The 25,420-nt window shown below is 46.8% G+C and overlaps 1 protein-coding gene across 2 annotated transcripts in view; it reads right to left on the minus strand.

The window, feature by feature from the left end:
* The window catches only part of LOC139757815 (uncharacterized), a 207,966-nt gene that overhangs the window by 142,938 nt on the left and 39,608 nt on the right, over positions 1-25,420 (minus strand). For both annotated transcript variants that reach the window (XM_071678682.1, XM_071678683.1), the window contains exons 6-7: positions 21,848-21,941; positions 4,996-5,052 (exon numbers count right to left, since the gene is read on the minus strand). In XM_071678682.1, the coding sequence (XP_071534783.1) occupies positions 4,996-5,052; positions 21,848-21,941 (151 nt within the window). The remainder of the gene's footprint in view (positions 1-4,995; positions 5,053-21,847; positions 21,942-25,420) is intronic.

Raw genomic sequence — 25,420 nt, forward strand, 5'->3', positions numbered from 1 at the left:
CTCTGTGTGTGTGTGTGTGTGTGTGTGTGTGTGTGTGTGTGTGTAGTCAAACCCACACATTGCACTGTAAAGCTGTGAAGTAAACACCATCTCGGTAATTTCCAAGAAGGCGTAGAGCTACTTAAAAAAAAATGAAATTAAAAAAATGAAACAACAATGAGTGTTTGCAAAGGCATTTTTTTCTTAATGCATTTAAAGACCGCATACTTAAATCCCGTATAAGTGTACACACTCAAGTTCCTCACAGATGTACACACTCAAGTTACTCACAAGTATACACGCTTATGTCCCTCACAAATGTACACAGCCAACTCCCTCACAAATGTACCCACTTAAGTCCTCACAAATGAACACACTTAAGTCCCTCACAAGTGTACACACAACCAAGTCACTCACAAGTGTACACAAGTCCCTCACGAATGCACCTACCTAAAGTTCCTCACAAATACACCCACTTAAGTCACTCACAATTGTACAGACTTCGGTAAACAGACCCAAGTTCGCCACTTAGAAGCTGGGGAGCATCCCACTTACCTTCAAGGTCAAGCAAATGTCAACAAAAGAAACTTATTCCCGAAGAAGCTCAGGGCGACCCAAAGCTGGTCTACCCACCGAGCGAAACTCTATGGAAAACCTGAGAGTAAAAGACCTAAAAATCCCTTTAAAGAACGAACTCGTCCCATTCTTCACCGACGCTGAGGAACCCCGAACGGTCAGAAAAGGGGAGAAACTAACTCCCAGACTTCCCCCATCTTTCCAGTTTTTCATTTCCCCGGCATAAGTGAGCTAAGACCCCCCTGGATGACCTAAGGGGCCAGAGGGGGTAAGGAGGCCCCAAGGAGATGGACGCCCCCAGATACGTCTACACCCTGGCTGGCCCGCTGGTATTATGGGGTGAAGGGCCCAGGGGTCTGTCTGGGGACGGACGCCCTTTTAAAGACGTCCTACACCCGGGTTGGTCTACGGAGCCAGGGGGCACCTGGGCTCCGTCAGAGGCGGACGCCCTTTTAAAGACGTCCTACACCCGGGTTGGTCTACGGAGCCAGGGGGCACCTGGGCTCCGTCAGGAGGCGGATGCCCTTAAAGACATCCTACACCCGGGTTGGCTTATGGAGCGGGGCTCCGGGGCTCTCCGTCAGGAAACTGGACGCCCTTAGAGAGGGCGTCCACGCCCGGGCTGACCTGCTGGGCCCCAGGTGGGCGGTCATTCTAGAAACACCAACATACGGGTTGACCTGATTCTTCAGGCAGGTCTTACCCAGGGCTTTGCCAAGGACGAGGAAGCTCGGGTTTATATAGAAATTAAAAGCCACGGTATTTTGAGTGTCAGCGGTGAGCAATGGTGGAGCGTGGAGGGGTGAGGGAAAACCTAATTGCTGGCGTTGGAGGGGGAAAGAGACGGGGAGGTGTGGGGGAGGAGGGAAGGTTAATTGGTGGTGTGGGAGGGGGAGAGCTAAGGAAAATTAACCTCAATTAGATAGAAATTGTTCAGTAACTACTGTGTTTTTGTATTCTTATAGAAGCTATACCTTTGATAGAAGCTTTAGCTTGGTAGGAAGAAGATTTTTACGTTTCTATCTTTCTATCCCTTCGTCAGGTTTCAGATCTGAAAAGTTTATCCCGAAGAGAGCAGGGAACTCATCTACAGTACGGTGAGGCGTCTGCATACTGAGGCAGAGCCTATTTGTAGTATGAGTTAACACGGACGTTCTGTGGAGGAGGAATGAGTGTAGAATACTTGAGTGTCTGGTGTGGAGGCCAGGTGGTGGAGGTAGAGAAGTGTGGTGGAGTCAGGGAAGGCAGGTGGAGGCACAAACAGCTGCTGGATGCACACACTGCTGGAGGAGAAAACTGGTGGGGTCAGAAACAGCTTGGTTGAAGCAGAATCGTGTGGAGATAGGAGAGGGGAGGAAAAGGGTGTGTGTGTGTGTGTGTGTGTTGTGTATCAGTGAACAACAGTCGACAGGATTGGTTGGTTCCCGTTGCCACAGCAGTTTATAGTCCCCACCGGCGGGGAGCTGGGGGAAGCTATATAGCTGACATAGCTGGAGGGAGGTGCTGACGAGGTCGGGAGGAAAGGCTGGAGATAAAGTAGTGGAGTCAGCTCCAGTTATGTTCTCGCATGTCAGCATGGGTTGAATATTAGAAAATAAATCTTTCCCTGTCTTGAAGCTTCAGTACTTAAATGTTAGCAATCAGGGGAGTTGAATTGCTTCCCCCTGGCGAAATGACACAGGGGTCAAAGATCACCCTCGGGGTGAGAGGGTCACATAAGGGTGTCCTACCCACACTACACACACACAAACACATCCTCACACACACACACACACCCTGGTGATAATCAGCTTTAAGTGTGGGGACAATCGGTCCAGTGGCTGTCGCAGTCATGGAACTAATACAGCCACAGTGAACGACATACGAGATAGATACAAAATGCAGACGTATTCCTCGAGTCCAGCAGGGACGAGAAATCACCAAGTAACCTTCTGAAAGGATGGCTTTCCAACCAGATAAGATGCCGACCACATTTCAGGAGAAGGGCAATGAGGAATCCATTCCACGAGGACAGAAACTTCAGGAGAAAGAAATGCAAGCAGACTATCAGGACTTGAGAGAGAGGGAGGGAATCACAAACAGGGAAGAATGTGGAGAGAGAGAGAGAGAGAGAGAGAGAGAGAGAGAGAGAGAGAGAGAGAGAGAGAGAGAGAGAGAGAGAGTCAGAGCCCAGGAGGGAGTGTCCGAACCCTTGACACACTCGGAGGAATGCCAGGCGACTTGAGGACAAGATGGAAGAAAGTGATATTGAAGTAAGTGTGGGAGGTAAGTGAACGAGACCATTCGAGATAAGCGAGTGAATAAAGATCTTTTTAGATCAAGAGATAATGGTGAGAATAACGTACATGCGCTGAGAAAGGCGAAGCAGAAGAAGAAGCAGAAGAAGAAGAAGAAGAAGAAGAAGAAGAAGAAGAGGAGGAGGAGGAACATAGCCAACATCTGATGTATTGTACTCAAGCTGAAGACGGAGGAGGAGGATGAAGGAGGAGGAGGAGGAGGAGGAGGAGGAGACGCGTGATGTATGTATGTGAAGCTAAAGTTGGGGAAGCCCCGAAACTCATCGCTGGTGGTGTAGGTGATGGTGGAGGGTGAGGGGGTTGAGTGGGACTGGCCAGATTGTGTTTCCAACCCGTGATCTCTGATAATCCCTGGCAGGTGAGTGAGCCATACCTACTCTCTGATCACTCTCATTCCCCAGTCACTCGACTGACACAGTTACTCGACTGACACAGTCATTGGACTAGCACAGTCACTGGACAGTCACAGTCACTGGACAGATACTGTCACACAGAACAATACTGGACAGAATATATCACTTTCCTCGGCTAAGGAGCAGGTGGTGGTTAACTGCATTCCCTCTCTGCTAACGGCAGCAGCAGCAGCAGCAGCAGCAGCAACAGTAGCAACAACAGACGTAGACATTAAAGCGGCAGCGGCAGCAGAAGCAGCAGTAGCAGTAGCAGTAGTAGAGTAGAAGAAGGAGTGCTGGTTTCACCCAGCCTTGCAATAACAATAAAACGGCCTTGCCTTTCTCCCTCTCTCCCATCCTTGCCCGCCAGCCAGGTTATTAGCTAACCAAGGCGCTCGCCAGCTAGGGCGTTAGCTAACCACGGTGCTCGCCAGCCAGGGTGTTAGCTAACCAGGGTGCTCGCCAGCCAGGGTGTTAGCTAACCAAGGTGTTCGCCAGCCAGGGTGTTAGCTAACCAAGGTGCTCACCACCTAGAGGTGTCAGCTAACCAGGGTGCTCACCAGCCAGGACGTTCGCCTGCCAGAGCGCTTGTCATCTATGGTGCTCGCCATCGACGTACAGCCACCTCCTCACCAACTGCTCTCGTTGTACAACTCTCCGACACCGTCAAGAGGGGCTATTTCAATGCGCCGGCTTTTCTGTCCACCTTTACGCAACTGACCTAATGCATGACCTTGACCCCTCTAGCCTCTTGAGCTTTGAAACATATGACGGGGAACTACGTCAGATGAAAATGGTAATCCCTTCCATCATCTACGAACCTGCTGACGGAACCCGTAACAAGATTATAACTACAGAGAGACAGACAGACAGACTAATGCAGGAAGGTCCCCCTATAGCTTGGGGAGAGAGAGAGAGAGAGAGAGAGAGAGAGAGAGAGAGAGAGAGAGAGAGAGAGAGAGAGAGAGAGAGAGAGAGAGAGAGATAGAGAAGGGAAGCAGCTGGGAAGGACAAGAGCCCAAGATACTTTGAGACAAGATAATGTTTACAGCAACGCAGAGGTGCGTAGACTCGTTACCAAAGCCATTTACTGAACATCAAACGCTTAAGTTACATAACGATATCGAGTATGAACTACCAATCCAATCGCTATGTGGGTCATTAACTTATCTTTATCAGTATGAAAACGATCTCGAAATAAAGACAAAACATGGGATAAATTAGGAAGAAATGAAAGACTTGGCTAATGCGTCTCATCAGCGTAATACACCGAACCTAAATACAACTACCGTATCCAAACCTCTAGGCCATCAAACCTCACAAAATCACCCACATAAGACATACGAAATAGGGTCTTCCTATGATACACGAAACCTCAGCTCTATAAACCTAACCCCAGTGCGTCATACGAACCTCACATATAGCGCACTAAATACCACAAAAAGGCATCACACTTCACGAAGGGCATAGAACACACCAGACCTGAACTGTGCAATACGACTGATCAAACCTCAAAAGGGCCATGTGTACAGTGAGGAGGAGTATATGGTCTTGGAAGCACCCAAAACACCTGAAGCCATTTCAGAAATTTCGATCCTGCAGTCATGACTTCAACTTTGAGGGCTTTAATGACCCTTAGCAGTGTGGCACTGGCCTAAAACCCCTCTAGATAATCAACCACTCATCAAACCTCACAACACAACCTCGCTAGAACTCACCTCTAACCCTTGGGTTATGAGGAGGGTACTTACTCGTGGAAGGTGCTGGAGGGTCGTCGTCCAGTATCACAACCTCCTCCATCGTGGTTCCTGTGGTGAGGGAGGCAGACATTACCATCTAGTTGATGGAAGATTCATATGTGAGAGTGTGTGTGTGTGTGTAGCGAGGGAGTGTAACGTGTTTAGCGAGGGATTTGTAACGTGTGTAGCGAGGGGGTGTAACGTGGGTGTGGTGTAGGCACAGCGTGGGTGTCGTGTGCGTGGTGAGTGGATGTAGCTTTAGTTTAGGGAAGGCGTGGGTGTGAGGGCGGGAACTGTAATGTGATGGTGGGAGGTCAGTGTGTGTGTCTGTGTGTGTCTGTGTGTGTGTGTGTGTGTGTGTGTGTGTGTGTGTGTGTGTGTGTGTGTGTGTGTATTCTTGACGACAGAAGTTCGTATACATATTTCTTCATAAATATATAATGCATATATCTCACAATGAATACTAAATACAGACAAAAAGACATAATAGCAATCGCCTTTCAACATCCTAACATCCGGGGCTTATCAAAGAGGATAGATGTAAACAATGGCCTGTGGAAGTCAGGCTTCGCGAACATTAAAAAAAAAAAAAGAAATAAAATGATCAACCATTACGATAATCAGTGACCCGTGACCTTATCGTGACAGTGTGGCCTTTGACCTGATAATCAGGCTCCCTAGTGGCGTGTTCTTAGGCATCACCCATACTAAAGGTGAAAAAAAACACGTTGTTTTCCAGCGGTTGTGATGTTAACTTGTATCGTGACATATTTTCCAGGTTTGTTGTGGTCTCGAAAGTAGTTTTGTGTGTTTGGAAGAAGGGTTCAGCTGCAGTGAAGTTAATGAGGAAGAAGAAGAAGAAGAAGAAGAAGAAGAAGAAGAAGAAGAAGAAGAAGAAGAAGAAGAAGTAGACGACGAAAGAAGAAGAAGAAGAAGAAGAAGAAGAAGAAGAAGAAGAAGAAGTAGAAGAAGAAGATGATGGTGACGAAGAAGACGAAGATGATGACGCGCAATGGTGTCACTGGAGGGAGGACGTGACACTGAATGCTTAGCAACCCGTCAACTGCTCCCTCCCTTAGGGGAATACGGACCTCGTGAAAGCCCAGCTTATACGAGTGTTACACACTGACATCCTCAAACAATACATGAGGATCCTTGCCCCGGAGGGGCAGTATGCTGATAGCAGCCTCGCATCGAGGGGATAAACCGATACTGAAGACACTAATTTGACTCAGGATGGTGAGGTCTTGAATGGTGAGGAACTCATGGTTAAAGGAGGTATAGGCTAGAGAGGGCGCAGGTCTGAGGGTATAGGCCGAGCGTAGGTCAAAAGGCATAATGCAGACACAGGTCAAAGGATACTTTTCTTACAAGAGTTGGTTTCCAGGGTATGTCTGTTCATGATATTGTCGTGGATCAATGAGTCGCATGAACTTTTCCCAGACCAGTCATTAGCATGGCATCGAAAAATTTGACACAACCTACCTACAATATAACTTACGAACTGGCCTTTAAGAGTTCTTGTTTTCAGTTCTGTGTTAAAAGGATTCTGAATCAAATGTAGCGCTCTCGTTGAGCAAATACATCTAGACAAATAAAGATGTTAAAACTACATTTACATAAAATCTGGGAGATATTATATAAGACAACATTCAAAATCCTTAACACAGAAAGACAGACAAACAGACAGACAGAGTTAATCTAACGACACACGAGTTTGTTTGAGTGTGACTTTGAATGGAGAGTACCTAGAATGCTTTAGATTCTTGGGCGTGGACGTGGCAGCGAATGGAGCCATTGGAGCTGAAGTGGAACATACGGTGGGTGAGGGAGCAAAGGTCCCTGCCTATGAGGGAAAACATGGGTTTGTTTCACGGCACAGTAGCCTGATGTGCTGTATATGAGTGCGAGTATTGGGTTCTAAATATAAAAGAACTGAGGGAGGTGGATGTGTTGGAAATTGATCACCTGTGGACAATATGTGGCCTGAAGAGGGAATGACATTGGAAGAGAGAAGTTATGGTAAGTGGGATATGGTTGTACTAAGATGGTATGGATACATGGAGAGGATGAATGAAGAGAGACTGAAAAATCAAACGTGTCTGAAGGGAATGGAGCATGGGGGACGGGAATTCCTGGAACGAAATGGATGGATGAAGTGAAAGAGACTTTGAGTTATCAGGACCTGAATATGCAGGAGGGTGCGAGGCATGCATGAGATATTGAGAACTGAGGCCATGTGGTATACAGGGGGCGGAATTCTATCAGTGGGCTGAATCAGGGCATATGAAGCTGTCAGATGAAACCATGATTAGATCTGTAGGTCTTTTGGATAAGAGGCTCTGCTTTCAGTGAATTATACATGACCGCTGGAGAAGGAATGTGAGGCAGTTCTTCTTCTGCGCTACCTCGCTAAAGCGGGTAATGGGAGACAAGTATGATCAACACCAACAAAAAGAGAATAATACAAGAATGCAAGAAGCCATATGAGCGCCAACACCTCACTGGTGAGACGTCTCCTGGTGTGCACCGTATGATGTCTGGTGCTCAGAGCATCGAGATGAAGCACTATAGACAGAGCTAAACAGGGCAGCAATCGAAAGGATTCTGCTATCACCACAAGTGGCTGAACAGCCATGGTCAGACATGCGATGCTCCGACGAAAGAGAACTGGACAGAAGAATACATGTCCTCAGAACCAAGATCTGTATACACTATGTAGAAAGTCGAAGAAAAAATATTTGGCGATCCCCTCCCCCCCAAAAAAAAGGGTATCAGCTCAGCCAATGACATGCAGGAACCAAATTGCATTTCTGTATAACCTCTCTTCCAAGCACACACACACACACACACACACACACACACACACACACACACACACATATAGATTTTCTAATTTGGAATAATGAAGTAAAACTCAGAGGCATTTATCCATCTCCCCGTCGTAGGAAACTGGTGCAGTGAAATACCAAAGACGAAAGACCACATCTGAAGACCACATCAGACAGTACTTCATGTTACGTGGTCTGATAACTCGTGGCTTCAACGGACACCTTCGAAGGCTCGCTTGGGGTCTTCAGTTGTTAACCTCACGTTGCTATGGAGAAGAACCACCCCGTAACTCCCAGGGGGGGGGGGGGGGTAGGAATCACTCTAACTGGATAGGGTAAGCTTGTTTTTAAAAACCAGAGGTGTTATGTAAGGAAAGAATCTATACTTGGTTACACACGGTCAGTCACAAGAGATGCCGTAAACATAACCCCCTTATGAGCTGGAGGTCAGGTCAGGTCAGGTCTATCAAGGGTAATTACCAGCACAACTTATAAGCTGATCAGGTCAAGTCTATCAACGTTAATTAGCAGTACAACTTATATACGGGTCAGGTCAGGTCTATCAAGGGCAATTACCAGCACAACTTATATACGGGTCAGGTCAGGTCTATCAACGGTAATTAGCAGCACAACTTATAAGCTGGAGGTCAGGTCAGGTCAGTCAACGGTAATCACCAGCACATATCCTGGTCAGGTCACGGTCTATCAACGGTAATTACCAGCACAACTTATAAGCTGGAGGTCAGGTCAGGTCAGTCAACGGTAATCACCAGCACATATCCTGGTCAGGTCATGGTCTATCAACGGTAAATAGCAAAACAGGGCGTTCAGCATGGGTGCCCCTTGTATGCACACGGAACACAGTTACCACCATTACGATAGATAAGATAAGCGAGTCGTTAAGAAATCGCTACACTGCCTTCACTTATCTTATCTTCAGTGTCTTTGGAAACTCTCCTCACGCCTGACTTTCTCAGACTTTTAAGAATCCCACTTTAAAATTTCTCATTAATATGGTTCTCGCAGTTGAAGGCCAGCTGGTAATCTTCTCTCATATGTGTCTCACACACTTCAGGCCCTCCTCTCTCTCTCTCTCTCTCTCTCTCTCTCTCTCTCTCTCTCTCTCTCTCGTGTGACATCCACCCTCCCCTACCCATCAACCCCTCTCCATCCTGTTCCTTTGACACCAAATCAACCTCTTCTCTCTCATAAATCTTTGATTCTCAATTCTTGGGAGTTTTCCGTCCTCCTCCACCACCCACCTATTTTCCCTTTCGTGGACTTTGGCAGGTTAATGAGGCAATCTCCTACCGGAGGAAACCCTCCTCGCCTCGCCATCACCACAACAACACACTCTTGTCACTTCCCTTTTATTCCTATTCGTACTCGATCTATAATTCTTTTTTCCCAGTTCGCAAACTCACTTTTTCTTCACCAAAGTTAGATATGACATTTCTAATCTTTCGTAAACATCTTTATGTTTCGTGATCATCTGCAGTATAGCTGAAGTGGTCTTCGGTGATCTCTCTTTAACCCCTACAGCCCCTTCTTCGGCCAGGCCCAGGCTGCCGAGTTGGGTCACTGGTCAATCAAGCTGTTGGAAGCCACAGCCCGCAGGCTCAAATGGCCACCACAGCTTGGCTGGTCTGGTACACATTTGTACGTATATCATGGGCTACACTCGTGAACTTAGGTCAAACTAGCATATCATGGACTATACTCGTATATCATGAGCTATACTAATGTGTCATGAGCTATAATAGCATATCATGGGCTGTATAAGTATATACTCGTATATCATGGCTTATACTAGAATATGAAGTGCTATACTAGCATACCATAGACTAAGATATCATACCCTATACTAGTATATCATGACCTACGCCAGCATACCATGGGCTATACTAAGCTATCATATCGTATACTAGCATATCATGGGCTATACGAAGATATCATACTCTATACAGCAAATCATGGCCTGTATCTATATATCCCACGGGCGTCAAAGTATGTGCTCGAACATGAATTTCTCCAGTGCAAAACTACTTCCGGGTTGTCTTTAGGAATGCGTGAAGGGCTGAGCAAACACTGTTTTGCGAGTGTCACAAGAGCTCACACGGGTTCCCCAGTGGGAGAGGGAGGGAGAAGACGTGCAGGGGGGAAATGTTGTGTGGGGAGAAGAGGAGGAGTTCGAGCTGGCGAGACTAGATTGTGGGTAGGATGAGAGGTTGTGATTATGAAGGGGTGATCGCGGGCAGGCAAATACTCTTAGGGGTAATAGGTTGTCAGAAAAATAAGGGGGAAGAATGAAGAGGGTATGATAGATGGGGGGCGGAGCATGAAGGTCTGAAAGAAGATGGGATGAAATGGAGGGGGGCCCTGAAAGATGAGGGAGAGAATCTAGGGCATCTGAAAGATAAGGAGGAGGATTGAGGAGGTCTGAAAGATGAGGGGATAGAATGGATGGGGTCTGAAAGACGAGATGGGGTATGGAGGGTGCCTGAGAGATGAGGGAGGAGAAAGGGAGGGATCTGACAGTAGAATGGTGACAGGAGGAGCCAGATATATCATGGTGAGGGGTCAGTGAGGCGGAGTCTTAGTATACCATGAGGTAAGACATACTCAGCTGTGTGAGGGAAAGATGGAGGTGTAGATACATTAGGAGGCAAAAAGGAGGGGATTTAATAACATGAGGCAGGACGGGGACCCTTACATGTGGGACTAGAAGAGAGTGGCTCAGGTGTGTGAGGAAGGAGATGGGCGAGTGGGCGTCCGAGTGGCGATCACCCATCAGGTTCTCGAGCCGTCCCCCAAATACACAGGCCTAAAGAGACGGTTCATCACTGCCAGCGCGGACACGCCATTTACAACCCCCTGTCGTTGGAGAGGTTGGAAGATGGATTGCGAAGGAGGGAAAACAGAGGAGGGAAAGGGAAAGGACGGGAAGAATGTAAGAAGATGGAAAAGAGAGAGATGGGGAAAGCGTTTCAGGATAAAAAGCGAGGGACTTAATGCAGCAGGGCAACGGGATGTGACGAAGGGAGGTGTTGTGGGTGCAGCAACTGTGAATGTGACATTACGCAAAGTGTTCCCAGCCACGCCGTCAGGACGTCACCAGTCACTAATTCCTCCTGAAGTAAGCTCCTCGTTTCACCTCCATGTGTGTCGTCTCCTCTCCTCTCTCTCTCTTACCCCAAAACCTACAGTTTTTAAGAAGTGGCTCCTTTTCCCTCACGTTAAACTGCAGGCTTATTTCTTTTCTCTCTTCCAGACACTCTCTCCAACGCTGTCTTTTTGCTCGTAAATTTGCTCCTCCTTCTCTCCTGTTGATATATTCGACTGGTGGGGAGATGGGTGACGATGAGGTGGGGAGATGGGTGATGGGAGTGGGGCGATCAGGATATGGAGGAGAGGAAGGGGATTGCGGCTTAAAGGGAAGAGTGGTAGGGGTGAAGGTTGGATAGTAAGGAGAAACAAAGAGGTTAAGGGACTAGAGGACTGAGGGAAAGAAGGGAAAGGGAGCCGAGGACTGAGGGAAAGAAGGGAAAGGGAGCCGAGGAATTAAGGGACAAGAGACTCAGCAATTAAGGGCAGAAAGGGTCGAGTTAAAAGGCTCAAAGATTTTTAGGGACATTAGGTCGAGGTGGTTGAAGGGGCAAGGAGTTAAGGGTCAAAGAGATTTAAAGGGCTTGGGATTAAGGGATAAGGGGACGAAGTGGTTTACGGGGCGAGGAAGGGAGGGAGGGAGGGTCCAACATTACCTATGCACCACCACGTCACAACAGAACTCCCATAACTTCTGGCACCACACGGGTTCCTTATCCTTCCCCCGACCTTCTCTCCCTCTCCCTTTACGGCTGGCTACATCAGCCTTGGCCTCCCTTTGAGGCTAGCCACTTATCCTAACGGCTGGCTACCTCAGCCTTGGCCACCCTTTGAGGCTAGCCACCTATCCCAAACGGCTGGCTGCCTCAGCCAAGGCCAGGCGAGCTATCCCTCACGGCTATCCACAACAGCCAGGGATAGCATACCCTGCCGATCCTCTCGTACGTCTTCGTCAGTTCTCTCCCATTAGCATCCCGTCCTGTCCATGTTTCCTCTCCACTGGACGGTAGCGCCTCATTCTGTGAAATGGTAACTCTTGTATATTGGCCCCTACATAGACAAAATGTGAAAAATTTCCAAATACGAACGATTGATGAAAAAAAAGTGACTGACTTTTATGTCATTTCACAGATTTTTTCTTTCCAGAGTTCAGAATTTCAGGAATTATTTTCGCTTTTCCTTTCAGAAGGACAGAGAATGCGTGGGAGTGAGAAGAGGGAGGGAGCTCGTCATAGTGAGAGTGTGGAGTGAGAGAGGAGGAACTGGTCAGAATAGGGTTGGAGTCGGGAGAGGAGGAACTCGTCAGAGTGAGAGTGGCCATGAGGAAAGACAGGAGGAACTCGTCAGAGTGAGAGTGGCCATGAGGAAAGACAGGAGGAACTCGTCACAGTGAGAGTGGGGATGAGAGAGAGAGAGAGAGAGAGAGAGAGAGAGAGAGAGAGAGAGGGTAATGCAGCATCCCACGTTCCCTTAGCCTCAAGATGTAAAATCTCTAAACCAAACTCCCGCAAACCATTTCACGACTCATACATTTAAAATCTTTAACTGCACATTTCCGCAAAGCTTAGAGACAAGTATCACAGATACGCCCTTCCTCCTCCTCCTCCTCCTTGGCCAGCATCACCATACAGAAACATCGCTCAAGTCTGTACTCCCCATCATACTTAGGTGTGTATGATTTCAAGGTGTATGTATACCCATAATCTCCTTATCCTACTACAGCTTGGAGAAAACACTGTCACTACACCCACACAGCAACGATGGGCATCTAACTTCATACACCCTGTAATATACACACGATATATGTATATCATACGGGGTATAGAACATACAGAAGTCTCGCCCCTGTGTACACCGTCGCATACAGGAGAAGGTATGTACACCCGACAAATAAAGTATCGTTACGCTTGGGTCCGATGGATTTTCAAATTGAACACAACTATTGCCGTCGTCTCGTACGGGTTGGTCAGCGTTGATACGAGACGCATTTCTTAATAGCTATGGTTGCTGTTACGTATAATAATTTCGAAATAACATTTAGAACAAAACGCGTTATATCTGTTTGAAAACGGTATACTCTACATTCTTTACGTTCTTTTACGTAGTTCGATAAATATGTATAAAGGATGTAGGGCTTCCAGCGTAAGGGAAGACTTTAGAGCATTTGTCAAAATCTTTCGTCCTTTTTGTCATATTGTCTCACACAAAAATGTAAGGATAGTTTTTTGGTTGGGTGTACGTATCATTAAGTGATAATCGGGTTTCAATAATAAACTCTCTTGTGTTTTATCAACTCCTCGTTCGTCTTCTACCTTTCATCACTTTTCTTCCCTTTCCCCTTTCTATCATCCACCTCCCTTTCACTCTCTCACGTTCTTTCCCTTTACTTTCTTTCCCTCCTTTACTTCTCCCTCCCTCCCTCCTTTTCCCTTGCGTCTCTATTCTCTCTCACCTCCTCTCTCCTCCCCTCCCCGTCCCTCCGACTGCCTGAGGTCACTCTCCAACACCATCGTAAAAAAAAAAAATGAGAAAAAGGAAATGAGAAAGCACTTGAAAACTCAAGGGAGAGTAAGTCTTTGATTCTGTTTTAAAAATAGCCACAGCCTCTGCATGACAAGCAACTCGGTCGGGGGTGGAGTGAATCAGCTGGGCCTTTTTCTGGGGGTAGGATTTACACAAGAGGACTGTTTTTGTGATGAATATTTGATGGGGGGAAAATGGGAAAACAGAAAAAAATCTGAGAAAGAGCGAGAGGCCCGGCGAGCTGTGAGTGGTGAGATATCCACACGAGTCTGTCTCTCAACTGTGAGATTTACATATTAAATTTCATCGTTGAAGAAAATGGGAACTAATGAAAACACCACCTGAATAAGGGATTTGATTTTAGCGTTAAAAGATTTTTTTTTCTATTTGTTTGTGTATGTGGTTAACAAGGGATTTGATTTTAGCGTTAAAAGAAATTTTTTTTCTATTTGTTTGTGTATATGTTTAATAAGGGATTTGATTTTAGCGTTAGAAGACATCTTTTTTTTTTCTATTTGTTTGTGTATGTGGTTAATAAGGGATTTGATTTTTAGCGTTTAAAGACGTATTTTTCTCCTATTTGTTTGTGTATATGTTTACTCTGTTCGCGATCAATAGCTGTGCGTTACTGGGAGAGAGTTTCACACTCGTGTTACCCCGTCTCTTGCATGTGTGTACGTGTGTGTGCGCAATAAATAAATAACGGTTTATTGAATATAGTCAGCTATTCGGCCGAAAAAACACACACACCAGAGGTATTACAGATATTACAGTGTGTGTGTGTGTGTGTGTGTGTGTGTGTGTGTGTGTGTGTGTGGAAACACTGTCTGATACAGCTGGGGGGTTCTATCCTAGAAGTGGTTTGTACACAGGTGGAAGAGTAGTAAGGGAGAGTGGTAGCATATCTGGCTTGCTAGTGGAGTAGAACCTGGTCCACTCCACGTAGTAGTTGTATGGCTAAAGCAGAGCCATAGTGATTAAAGGGAGTTATAGCAGTGGTTGTCATAGGACTAGTGTTCGTAGCAGTGATGGCTGTAGCACAGCCATAGTAATTAAAGGGAGTTATAGCAGTGGTTGTCATAGGACTAGTGTTCGTAGCAGTGATGGCTAAAGAAGCACAGCCATAGTAATTAAAGGGAGATATAGCAGTGGTTGCCATAGGAATAGTGTTCGTGGTAATGGTGATGGTAGTGATTCAGTGATGATGTTCTGTAGTGACAGCGTTGGAATGTTTTATCACTGTATAGTGACTATGATATCACCAGCACTAGCAACAGTAGTACCTGTATTAATATCAGTAATTGTAGTAGTAGTAGTAGTAGTAGTAGTAGTAGTAGTAGTAGTTGTAGTAGTAGTAGTAGTAGTAGTAGTAGTAGCAGTAACAATGTTTCTGTGAACCACAGTGGCCGGGACGTATGTGTGTGGTTGAGCTTTACTAGTGTGGGTGAGGGCGGTAGGTCGTAGACTGCACTTGTGATGGGAGTGTGAGCACCTCCGTCCACCACAGCTCCCTCCTCACCCACGGGGAGTACGTACCTCCCCAGCACTAGCACTCTTGATAGCTAATAGGATCCACAATACCTGGGTCTCCCTGCCCTATAACACGACAGAGGAGTTCGCAAACCTTAGTTAAAAAGGGTCGAAGTCTGTACGAACATTATAACCCACTGTGGACAAACAACACAACACAGCAGCGCCCAAGTAGGCAAGACAAACCAGAAGGTTCACCAACGCGGAAGGAGCGAGTCATGTGATAAGTGGATTGTGTGTGTGAGTGTGTGACAGGTTGGTGTAGGGCCGAGGCGGTGGCGGGTGGGGCGCATCATGAACTGGGTCAGTCTTGAGCCCGCCGGGACCCTGATAGCCACTGGCAGAGAGAGAGAGAGAGAGAGAGAGAGAGAGAGAGAGAGAGAGAGAGAGAGAGAGAGAGAGAGAGAGAGAGAGAGAGAGAAACTACTTTTAGGTCCAGATAACGAAAGAAAAAAACTACTCCTCCCATTAGATTGACGAGTGTGAATGTGATGAGTGTGAGACACCTGTGTCGAGGTGGGACAGTCTGGCGACAGTCTGCTGGGGAAGCCTCTCCCATGATATGAGAATGGGCATTAGATGATTATAACTGGATGACAGTATGACAGGATCATACGGACGGATATACAGAGGAAAAAGACGCCAGAGTCCCCTACGTGCATAAGTGAGGGTGTTGAAGGAGAGGTCACTGAGCAGGCGTTTGTTCAAGCAGCACATTTATCTCCAATATATACCAGGGGGAAGAGAAGAGGCGGGTCAGCCATCACAAAGCCAAGGAAATAAGCAATGATCCCATCATTGTGTATCGGGTTACCTCGTCCCACCGAATGAAAAAAGATTAATCCTGTGTCACATACGTCTCACACGGCAGGAGGTCCTCGAGGAAGCCATTGTGCCTCAACACCGTATACGAACACGGCTCAAGGGTGGATGGCAGTGGGAAAAACTAAGTCTCTTCACAAGTCTCTTTGGTCCGTGGCCCGAGGCTAAGAACAACTGAGTATCAACTCTCTTAGTTCATGTCTCTTATGTCCATCTTTCCTTGGGTATTAAGACGGAAAATAATGTACACCGAGAGGGATCTAAGGACCATTGTGTCTTAAGAGGGGTACTACTTTGTTAAAGATATAGGGTATTATCCCTTACAGACGAGGACATTGTCGGGAAGATGTCTCGAGCATTAGGCCCACAGAATAGGGGAAGAAGTCAAAGAACATGAGAAACACCGAAAATGTGAAACGTGGGACATATGGAAGAAGAAAGAGAAGGAAGAGAAGACATTAAATGTAAAACAGAGGTAGAAAAGAGGAGTCTGGGGTAACAGAGAGGAAGACAGGCTGTAGGTGGACGTTCATGAGAGACGCTGTGAACAGAGACAGTGATCAGAATACTGGAGAGACTGACGAAAGAGAGAAACAGGGGAGACAAGAAGAAGTGACCGAGGAGAATGATACGACGCCAGAGGCACCGAGGCATCGTCAGATTCCGACGGAGGACAAACCCCCTTACGCCTAATGAAAGGAGAGTACCTGACTTACCCGAGGGCACTGCTGTGAGAGTGTAAGGAGAGGACCTGTTGGTAGGAGGGAGGGGAAAGAGTCTTAATTGTACGGGTGGAGGAGCTGTACTTAATTATAGAAAGAGGAAGGAGGGTGGTATATGTGGAGCACACATGGACTGACACGCACCCCTGATGACCACGAAGACAGAAACTCACAAGTGACCTCATGTCCGCAGGATGAAACCCAGTTCTCTACTCCCCTTAAACTCTCTCTCCTCCTCATAACACGTATATGCCTTCCCCTATCTCCAGAACACGACCACTTTACCCTCCCCACAAGTACCTTCCTCTTTTCTCCTCACTAATTAACACCTTTTCCTCTCTACGCAATAGGAACCCCTGTCACCGCATCAGATCCTTTTCCCTCCATTGGATGTATCCGTATGTCCTCACAACACAAAGTCCCTCGACACAACACGCTCCTCCTCCATTAACCTTTCAGTTCCCTCCTCTGCCATCCTCATAGCTAGTGGGTCGAGAACTCCTCTCTCTCCCCAGTTCGACCCTCAACTTGGCAGGCCGTCAACAGGGCCTCCCCCTTCTCTGGGCTGGTAACCCGGCCCCCCCTGCCACATACCGTACACACACACACACACACACACACACACTCTGGTACACACTTTCGCTCGACCCACGTCCCTCCCTTGCCGCATCCTGCACACGCACCGGCAGCTCCCCGCCTGGGCCCCATCCCGCACACAGACGCACACACGAGAGATGAGGGGCTGGGCAAATAGGTCATTATACACACACACACATCTCCGTAAAGCTGACAGGCAGCCCATCACACTTAGGCTAGCTAGGTGCGACAGACAGGCTCGAATTGTTGCGTTCTGATCTCCTGGATCCTCCTTAATTACGTTGTTCTGGTTTCCAAGGGCTGCCAGGATCCTCACTGCGGTCTCCTTGCCTCCTGGTCATGGGGAACTAGAAGGCATTTCCCTTCGCCGTTAGGTGTTCTGATCTTATTTGCCGGTAGGTCTGATTACCGTAGGCAGATCTGATTGTCGCGAGGAACCAACATTATGGCATTCTGATTTCTCGTTTGCTTCGAACGCTCCGGATACAAATCTTTTTTTTTCTTTAATCTCCATGATTCCATAAATGTTCTATTTACCGGACGAACACTCAAAGAATCGTGTTGTCTGAGACAGAGTCCTACGATCTCATATCTAACTCAATATTCAACTCGCCCACAGAGAGAGAGAGGGGGAGGAGGAGGCAAGCATGTAATCTCTTCTGTTTTTCGACCACTATGGTCTCAGGGCAAAATTCCGCAATGCTTAATATTTACCACAGTATCCTGCCGGAATCTCAAGTACATACCGTGAAGGTTTTCCTCTCAAATATTCACAGGAGCCTGGGGCCTGAGCGACGTCTGATGCCAGACACAGGACGGCAGGTGTCCCCGAGCTGGATTGCAAATTGGAAAGCGACGTAAAAAAATATTCCCGCATTGGAACTGGGAACAACGTACCGCTAGGACGTGACTCTTAGAGGGTGGAGCAGGAATGGGAATGACCTTGGATTGTGGGGCTGGAATGGGAATATGTTGTCGTAATCTACCAAACACAGATTTAGCTCGAGCACTGTCGCATTATCTTCACATCTACAGAAAACACAACAGGTAATTTTCACATCTAAGTGTAGGAAAACATATATGCCACACTTAAAAAATGCTGTCAAACTACTTAATACTTAGAATAATGAGAAGCTGATTAAGAACCTCACAAGACTGACTTCTAACCCTACCATTAGTGTAGGGATGAGCGCATTAGAGGAGAGCAGAGGTTACGTACATCACCTGGGTGTACATGAACACAGGAGGGCATAGTGTACATATGCGCGCGTGTGTGTGTGTGTGTGTGTGTGTGTGAAGGTTCACCAAACCTAAGCCTTGCACTAACCCTTCACAGAGACAGCTCATTCTCCAGTGTGCCATCACGGGCGCACGTAAGGTGGATATGTTGAGTGTTGTGTATATGATGTGTAAAACGTGACATGTAACACCTCCCCTTAGGCGTATATATCCCTACATCTGTCACACACACACACACACACACACACACACACACACACACACACACACACCCTCCATGTGAGGTTTCCCTGAAGCCTGACACTATACAATGTTCCACTCATAAATGCTATTCCCACATGCAGTCGCTCCTAATGAACTAATAACCCCGGGTCATATCTTTGTTCACGTGAGGGGCAAGAGGCCCGCCCTCTCCCGGGTTCAGGCAGGAGGGGATTTGAACGTTACCTAAAAGGGAAGGGGGAGGAGGAAAAATAAGTGGAGGAGGAGACTGTATCGATGAGGAAGAGGCGCGTCTATCGTGGGCCAATCATCAACACCGCCAGCGTTCAACGCAGCCAACAAACAACACTGCCGGTAATCATCAACACAACCAGCGACTAACACAGGCAGCGCTCAACACAGCCGACGCGCAACACAGCCGGCGCGCAACACAGCCAATGATCAACGCGGCCAAGTAATCAACACAGCCGGCGACCGAAACGTCCAGCGACAGAAACAGTCCAGCCCGGACACCGGCCAAGGTCGCTGACAGGGTCACGACACCGCAGCGGGAACCTGCCTCACTCCACGGCTTCCGGTTGACCTTTCTCCTCCCCTCCCCTCACCACCCCACCACCACCAGCCGCATCAGCTCGTCTGCTACCGTGGCCTTCGTGTCGCATACGTCGTCCCCCCTATTTCACCATGAACCTTATCATCATTTCGACACTATATAAGTACACCTATCATAGCATTCCCTCATAGCCACGATGACAGCAACAGCAACAACAACTAGAATCAGAAATCTCCGTACCCATCACCATCACTAGCGCTTCCATGACCCCATCACCAGCCCTAGCACCTCTAGGCCTCCTCCATCTCCAGCACGCCCCATCACCAATACTACCACCATCACCACAACAAACACTACCTGTGCTATCACAACCACACTCCATCATCAGCACCACTAGCACCAGCGCCCATCACCACTACGCCCCCATCACCATACCCCATCACTATACCATTACCGCAGTCCAACATTATCCCCCATCTTCTCTAGCGCTACCAACGACCGTCTCACTCAACCTGTGCATTCCCCTTCCTCCCCCCTACGAGTGCCACTCCTCCCTCCTCCTCGATCACTTAACCCTCCGCCTTCATCAATGAACCCCACATCCTCCCCCTCCGCTACCAGAGCACCATCTCCCGATACCACCACTAATCGTGACGTTAGGGCGCCAGCTATCCAAGAGGGAGAGGGTGAGTTATGAATGTGAGTAACGACGGTATATGGGTGATCTAGCCCACAGCTTCCCCCTCCCCCCTTTGGATGAGAGAGAGAGAGAGAGAGAGAGAGAGAGAGAGAGAGAGAGAGAGAGAGAGAGAGAGAGAGAGAGAGTTCTACTCTCGTAAGGAACCCATCAGAGAGAGAGAGAGAGAGAGAGAGAGAGAGAGAGAGAGAGAGAGAGAGAGAGAGAGAGAGAGAGAGAGAGAGAGAGTTCTACTCTCGTAGGAACCCATCTTCACAACTTTATCGTGCACCCTCTTTAATTCTTTGTACACTCTGACTATTCACGGTTGCATCACTTGTCTCCCTCCTTCCCTTCCTTATATCCCTTCGAACGAGTTTCTTGGTTCATCTCTTCTAAGGGCCCATGGCTCTTCTATCCTTCCCATCTATCGAAGATCTATTCACAACTGACACCATCAATCTGGTTTGCAAACATGAAAGGTAGTGTGATCCAGTCTGTGATCAGGTCACTCCTAGCTCTTCTCTTTTGCGAGGTTGGCAATTTATGACCCCCCTAACCTTTCAGCGTAATTCAGCTCTCTTCCATCTAGTCTTAGAGATTTGTGGCACCTGACCGCCTTACTCCTTCTCCTGAGTCTGTGTTGTTTTCCACTTAGATATCTATTCCTCTGCAAGGAGTCATCATCCATTTTGCTCTCTGATCATCCTTTTTTTTCCAGTGTTTTGAGAACCATATTCGTCATAGAGACTGGGGTGTAGTTCAGCGCAATTCCCTCGTCTCCTTTCTTAAAAGACAGGCACGACCGCATGCCATCAACCATTCCCATGGCAGAATACATTCCTCCACTTCACTATGAAATATTCCACGAGTACCATTAATCATTTATATGTGTCCAAGGCCCCTCAGTAGTCTGCAAATGTCTCTTTTAGACACATACTGTAATGCTTTCAAAGACCTCTTTCCCCACTCCATCTCACTGGCGTTGGGACTATAGTGTCTTCCACTTTGAAAACACTTCACTGCATACCGTTAGTTTATCCTCTACAGCTCTTTCCTCCGCAATTTACCCTCGATGTATTTATGGACAAGTTTTGGTTCATCTGACTTGTCCATAGGGTCTTATGAAAGTCTTCCGATTCGTCCGCTCATATCTTAATGTTCTCCTTCCCTACGCTCTCATGGCTTTTAAATGGAGGCGTATGTGTCCTCAAGAGTACATCTCAAGCTCATTTTTTAACATCATTTACTTCACAGTCTGTCAGTCTGTCTGTCTGTCTGTCTGTCTCTCTCTCTCTCTCTCTCTCTCTCTCTCTCTCTCTCTCTCTCTCTCTCTCTCTCTCTCTCTCTCTCTCTCCCCAATCAACCTTCCCTTCTTAATTTGCAGCTAAAATTTCAGACGCACCAAGTCCTCCACTGTACCGGCCACATCTCAAAGAATCTTTTTTATAACACAGATCTATATCATACCGACGGAACTCCTTTAACCTTATGAACTTGTAATCTCCATGACCCCTCCTCTGTCTCTATGAGGATGCGATTTCACAAGAGCCCATTTTTATAAGACTGGAACCCTTCATATTATCAGACCTTTATTGGCTCTTACGAACGCTTGTCTCACTTCTGAGACAAAGCATTCCATACACTTACATATACATATGTACGTGTCACTGCATCTGTGCATATGTACACTTATACATATGTATGTATCAGTGTATCTGTGCATGCATACACTGATGTATACATATGTGTCAATGTCTCTGTGCATGTGTACACTGACACATACATGTATCAATGTCTCTGTACATGTATACACTGAAACATACATATGTATGTGTCAGCGTCTCTGTACATGTGTACACTGAAACATACACATGTATGTGTCAGTGTCTCTGTACATGTGTACATTGAAACATACATATGTATGTGTCAGTGTCTCTGTACATGTGTACACTGAAACATACACATGTATGTGTCAGTGTCTCTGTACATGTGCACCTGTATGCGCATGCGTGTCACGCCAGGAGACCTGGCAGGTACTTACGTGTGGTTTCGTGGGAGGCGTTGAGGAACGAGACAGCGAAGTGCTTCCTCCGGCCTAGCGTCTCCGTCAGCAGCCGGAACCATCCATGAACGCGCTGTAACGGAAGGACATCTTGAAACCAAACCTATGTACTACATGTACAAAGCACAACAATAACATGGAACTCATATGTACAGCACGTGTACAAAGCACAACAATAACATGGAACTCATATGTACTACATGTACAAAGCACAACAATAACATGGAACTCATATGTACAGCACGTGTACAAAGCACAACAATTACATGGAGCATCATATGTTCAGCACGTGTACAAAGCACAACAATTACATGGAACATCATATGTACAGCACGTGTACAAAACACAACAATTACATGGAACTCATATGTACAGCACGTGTACAAAGCACAACAATTACATGGAACATCATATGTATAGCACGTCTACAAATTACAAGTAAAAAACCCACACATTTACATAGAAAAAAACGTATCAAAACAAACCATGTTTGGAACATCTGTAAACACGTCAGTGATCCTAAATACACTGAGGTTAGGAGTAACACAGAACACAATTATGACACCTAAATTCCCGTAAACCGTGTTCGGGACGGCTTGATAACATCGGATGAGCGGGACAACCCGTTGTGTGAAACGTTCAACTGTCGACTTCGAAGTGAAACTAGACGTCAGGAACCACATGGAATGACACTGATGTGAGAGACAAGCCAGGATATGTTTCCATTGAGAGTGACACTGGTGGATGGGTCTGCGAGGTGTTGCTCCTGGGAACCTGGTGCTGGTGAGGTGTGTGTGGTTGGTAGTGGGACCCTAACCTGTACCATTTGTAAATACCAGATTACTATTTGTCCAGTATGGGAAGGGACATAGCTACACTCTCCTACCATCTCTCCTACCATACAACCTTGCTTGATTTTGTATCCTGGTCTGTAAGTGGTCTAGTTTTACATCTTTCGAAAACATCTGTTCACTTTTGACATCATCAAACTGGTCTGGAAAAATCAAAAGGCTGTGACCAAGTCACCTTTTACTCTTCTCTCTTCCATGGAGGAGAAATTCATGGCCTCTGACCCCTCGCTGTACATCACCTCTCTTAATTCTGGTGTGTGTGTGTGTGTGTGTGTGTGTGTGTGTGTGTGTGTGTGTGTGTGTGTCTTGATATCACGAAAATTTTCTGAGGTCGTGTACTAAAAGTATCTAGATCACTTAAACGTGTACATTACTTACCCTAAGCTTGCTTAGGTTTGATTACTAAAAATCGTACAGAAAAATATCAAATATGGTCCACTGGTTCAGAGCCACGTGTGTACGGTTCTATGTAGGTCATTGTCCCTCTAACTAAATGGAATATGTTATTTACCTGTGCCTCAATTAAATTCATGTCACTGAAACAGTTGGCGACAGCTTAAACAAAGCCCGTAACTAATTGTCGTAACTTTGGGGGCTTGTCAGCACGGTTATTTCCGTGATCTGCATTCCCTTTGCTGGCTGACGTATCTGACATATCCTTTAGTTGCTGACGTCTGACTGTGCATACGAGCTGACGTAGTTAGGATGAAGAGGGTTGGAGAAAGAACCGCTCCTAAGGGGACTCCACAGTAGAGTTTTAGGATTCTGGAGGTGAAGCAGCGACTGCTTGCTGACTTTGATTACCGAGTGTTAACTGGCTGACTTTACTGTATCTCGTCTGACGATCCTGACGTGCGTAAGTTGGCTGAGAGTAAAGACTGTTTACTGACTTTGCTGACCTATGTCAGGAATGACTTTACTGACACTGTTTACATACAGACGCTCCCGTGAGTTAGCAGTCTGACATGACTGATGAGAAGGGTCAGTCACTCTGACGGGATGGGGAGGAGGTAGGACTGGAAAGATTGAAGGAAGCGTACGAAAAAAAGTGTAGGTCAGAGGCAAAGGGTTAATGGGAAGAAGGAATAAAGAGATAGGTTTATGAGAGCAGGGGTTAAAGAGGAGTTAACAATTCCCTTCAGAACACTGATAATGATACTGATAATGTAATAATTATGATAAAGATAAGAAGAATAATCACTACTATCATTCCCATTATAATAATAATAACAATAATAATAATAATAATAATAATAATAATGATGATAATAATGATAATAATAATAGTAATAATAATAATAATGACGATGATAATGATAATAATAATGACAATAATAATAATAGTAACAAACCAAAATTGATACAAAGTACTGAGACCAACTGTAATGATGTTATTACTATCAGTGAATAATCAAAACAGCAACATTGTGGATCACGTCTCACACGCCATCACAAAATCGCAACAGATTACTCAAAGAGAGTGAAATACAACCAACGTTCCCTTAAGCTGAAAGTCTCCACGGTTGGTGAGGGAGGGAAGTGAGTAGGGAGTGGGAGGACAGTGGCAAGGGAAGGAGAGGGAGGTAAAGTGTGAGGAGGGAGTGGGAGGACAGTGGCAAGGGAAGGAGAGGGAGGTAAAGTGTGAGGAGGGAGTGGGAGGACAGTGGCAAGGGAAGGAGAGGGAGGTAAAGTGTGAGGAGGGAGTGGGAGGACAGTGGCAAGGGAAGGAGAGGGAGGTAAAGTGTGAGGAGGGAGTGGGAGGACAGTGGCAAGGGAAGGAGAGGGAGGTAAAGTGTGAGGAGGGAGTGGGAAGACAGTGGCAAGGGAAGGAGAGGGAGGTAAAGTGTGAGGAGGGAGTAGGAGGACAGTGGCAAGGGAAGGAGAGGGAGGTAAGTGTGAGGAGGGAGTGGGAACACAGTGGCAAGGGAAGGAGAGGGAGGTAAAGTGTGAGGAGGGAGTGGGAGGACAGTGGCAAGGGAAGGAGAGGGAGGTAAAGTGTGAGGAGGGAGTGGGAAGACAGTGGCAAGGGAAGGAGAGGGAGGTAAAGTGTGTGGAGGGAGTGGGAAGACAGTGGCAAGGGAAGGAGAGGGAGGTAAAGTGTGAGGAGGGAGTAGGAGGACAGTGGCAAGGGAAGGAGAGGGAGGTAAAGTGTGAGGAGGGAGTGGGAGGACAGTGGCAAGGGAAGGAGAGGGAGATAAAGTGTGGGGAGGGAGTGGGAGCACAGTGACAAGGGAAGGAGAGGGAGGTAAAGTGTGAGGAGGGAGTGGGAAGACAGTGGCAAGGGAAGGAGAGGGAGGTAAAGTGTGAGGGATTATGAGGGAAGGTCGGGAGCGGCTGGAAAGTGAGACGGGAGATAATGAGGGTGTGTGGGTAAACTAGATAATGGAAGGCCTGATGGTCTAAGACGGCGTTATCTGATGAAGACAGATTCTCTAACCAGTGTCTTCTACCCATGATATTCCATCAACATTCCTCATTAAATACTAACATTTTCTACGACACACTGGCCTCTAAACGTACACACAAACAGCTTAGCTTAACGTGAACGTACACACAAACAGCTTAGCTTAACGTGAACGTACACATAAACAGCTTAGCTTAACGTGAACGTACACATACAGCTTATCTAAAAGTAATCGTACACACAAACAACTTAACGTAAATGTACACACAAACAGCTTATCTTAACGTAAACGTACAC

This window comes from Panulirus ornatus, chromosome 28 (genome assembly GCF_036320965.1).
Source record: "Panulirus ornatus isolate Po-2019 chromosome 28, ASM3632096v1, whole genome shotgun sequence".
Taxonomy (NCBI): domain Eukaryota; kingdom Metazoa; phylum Arthropoda; class Malacostraca; order Decapoda; family Palinuridae; genus Panulirus; species Panulirus ornatus.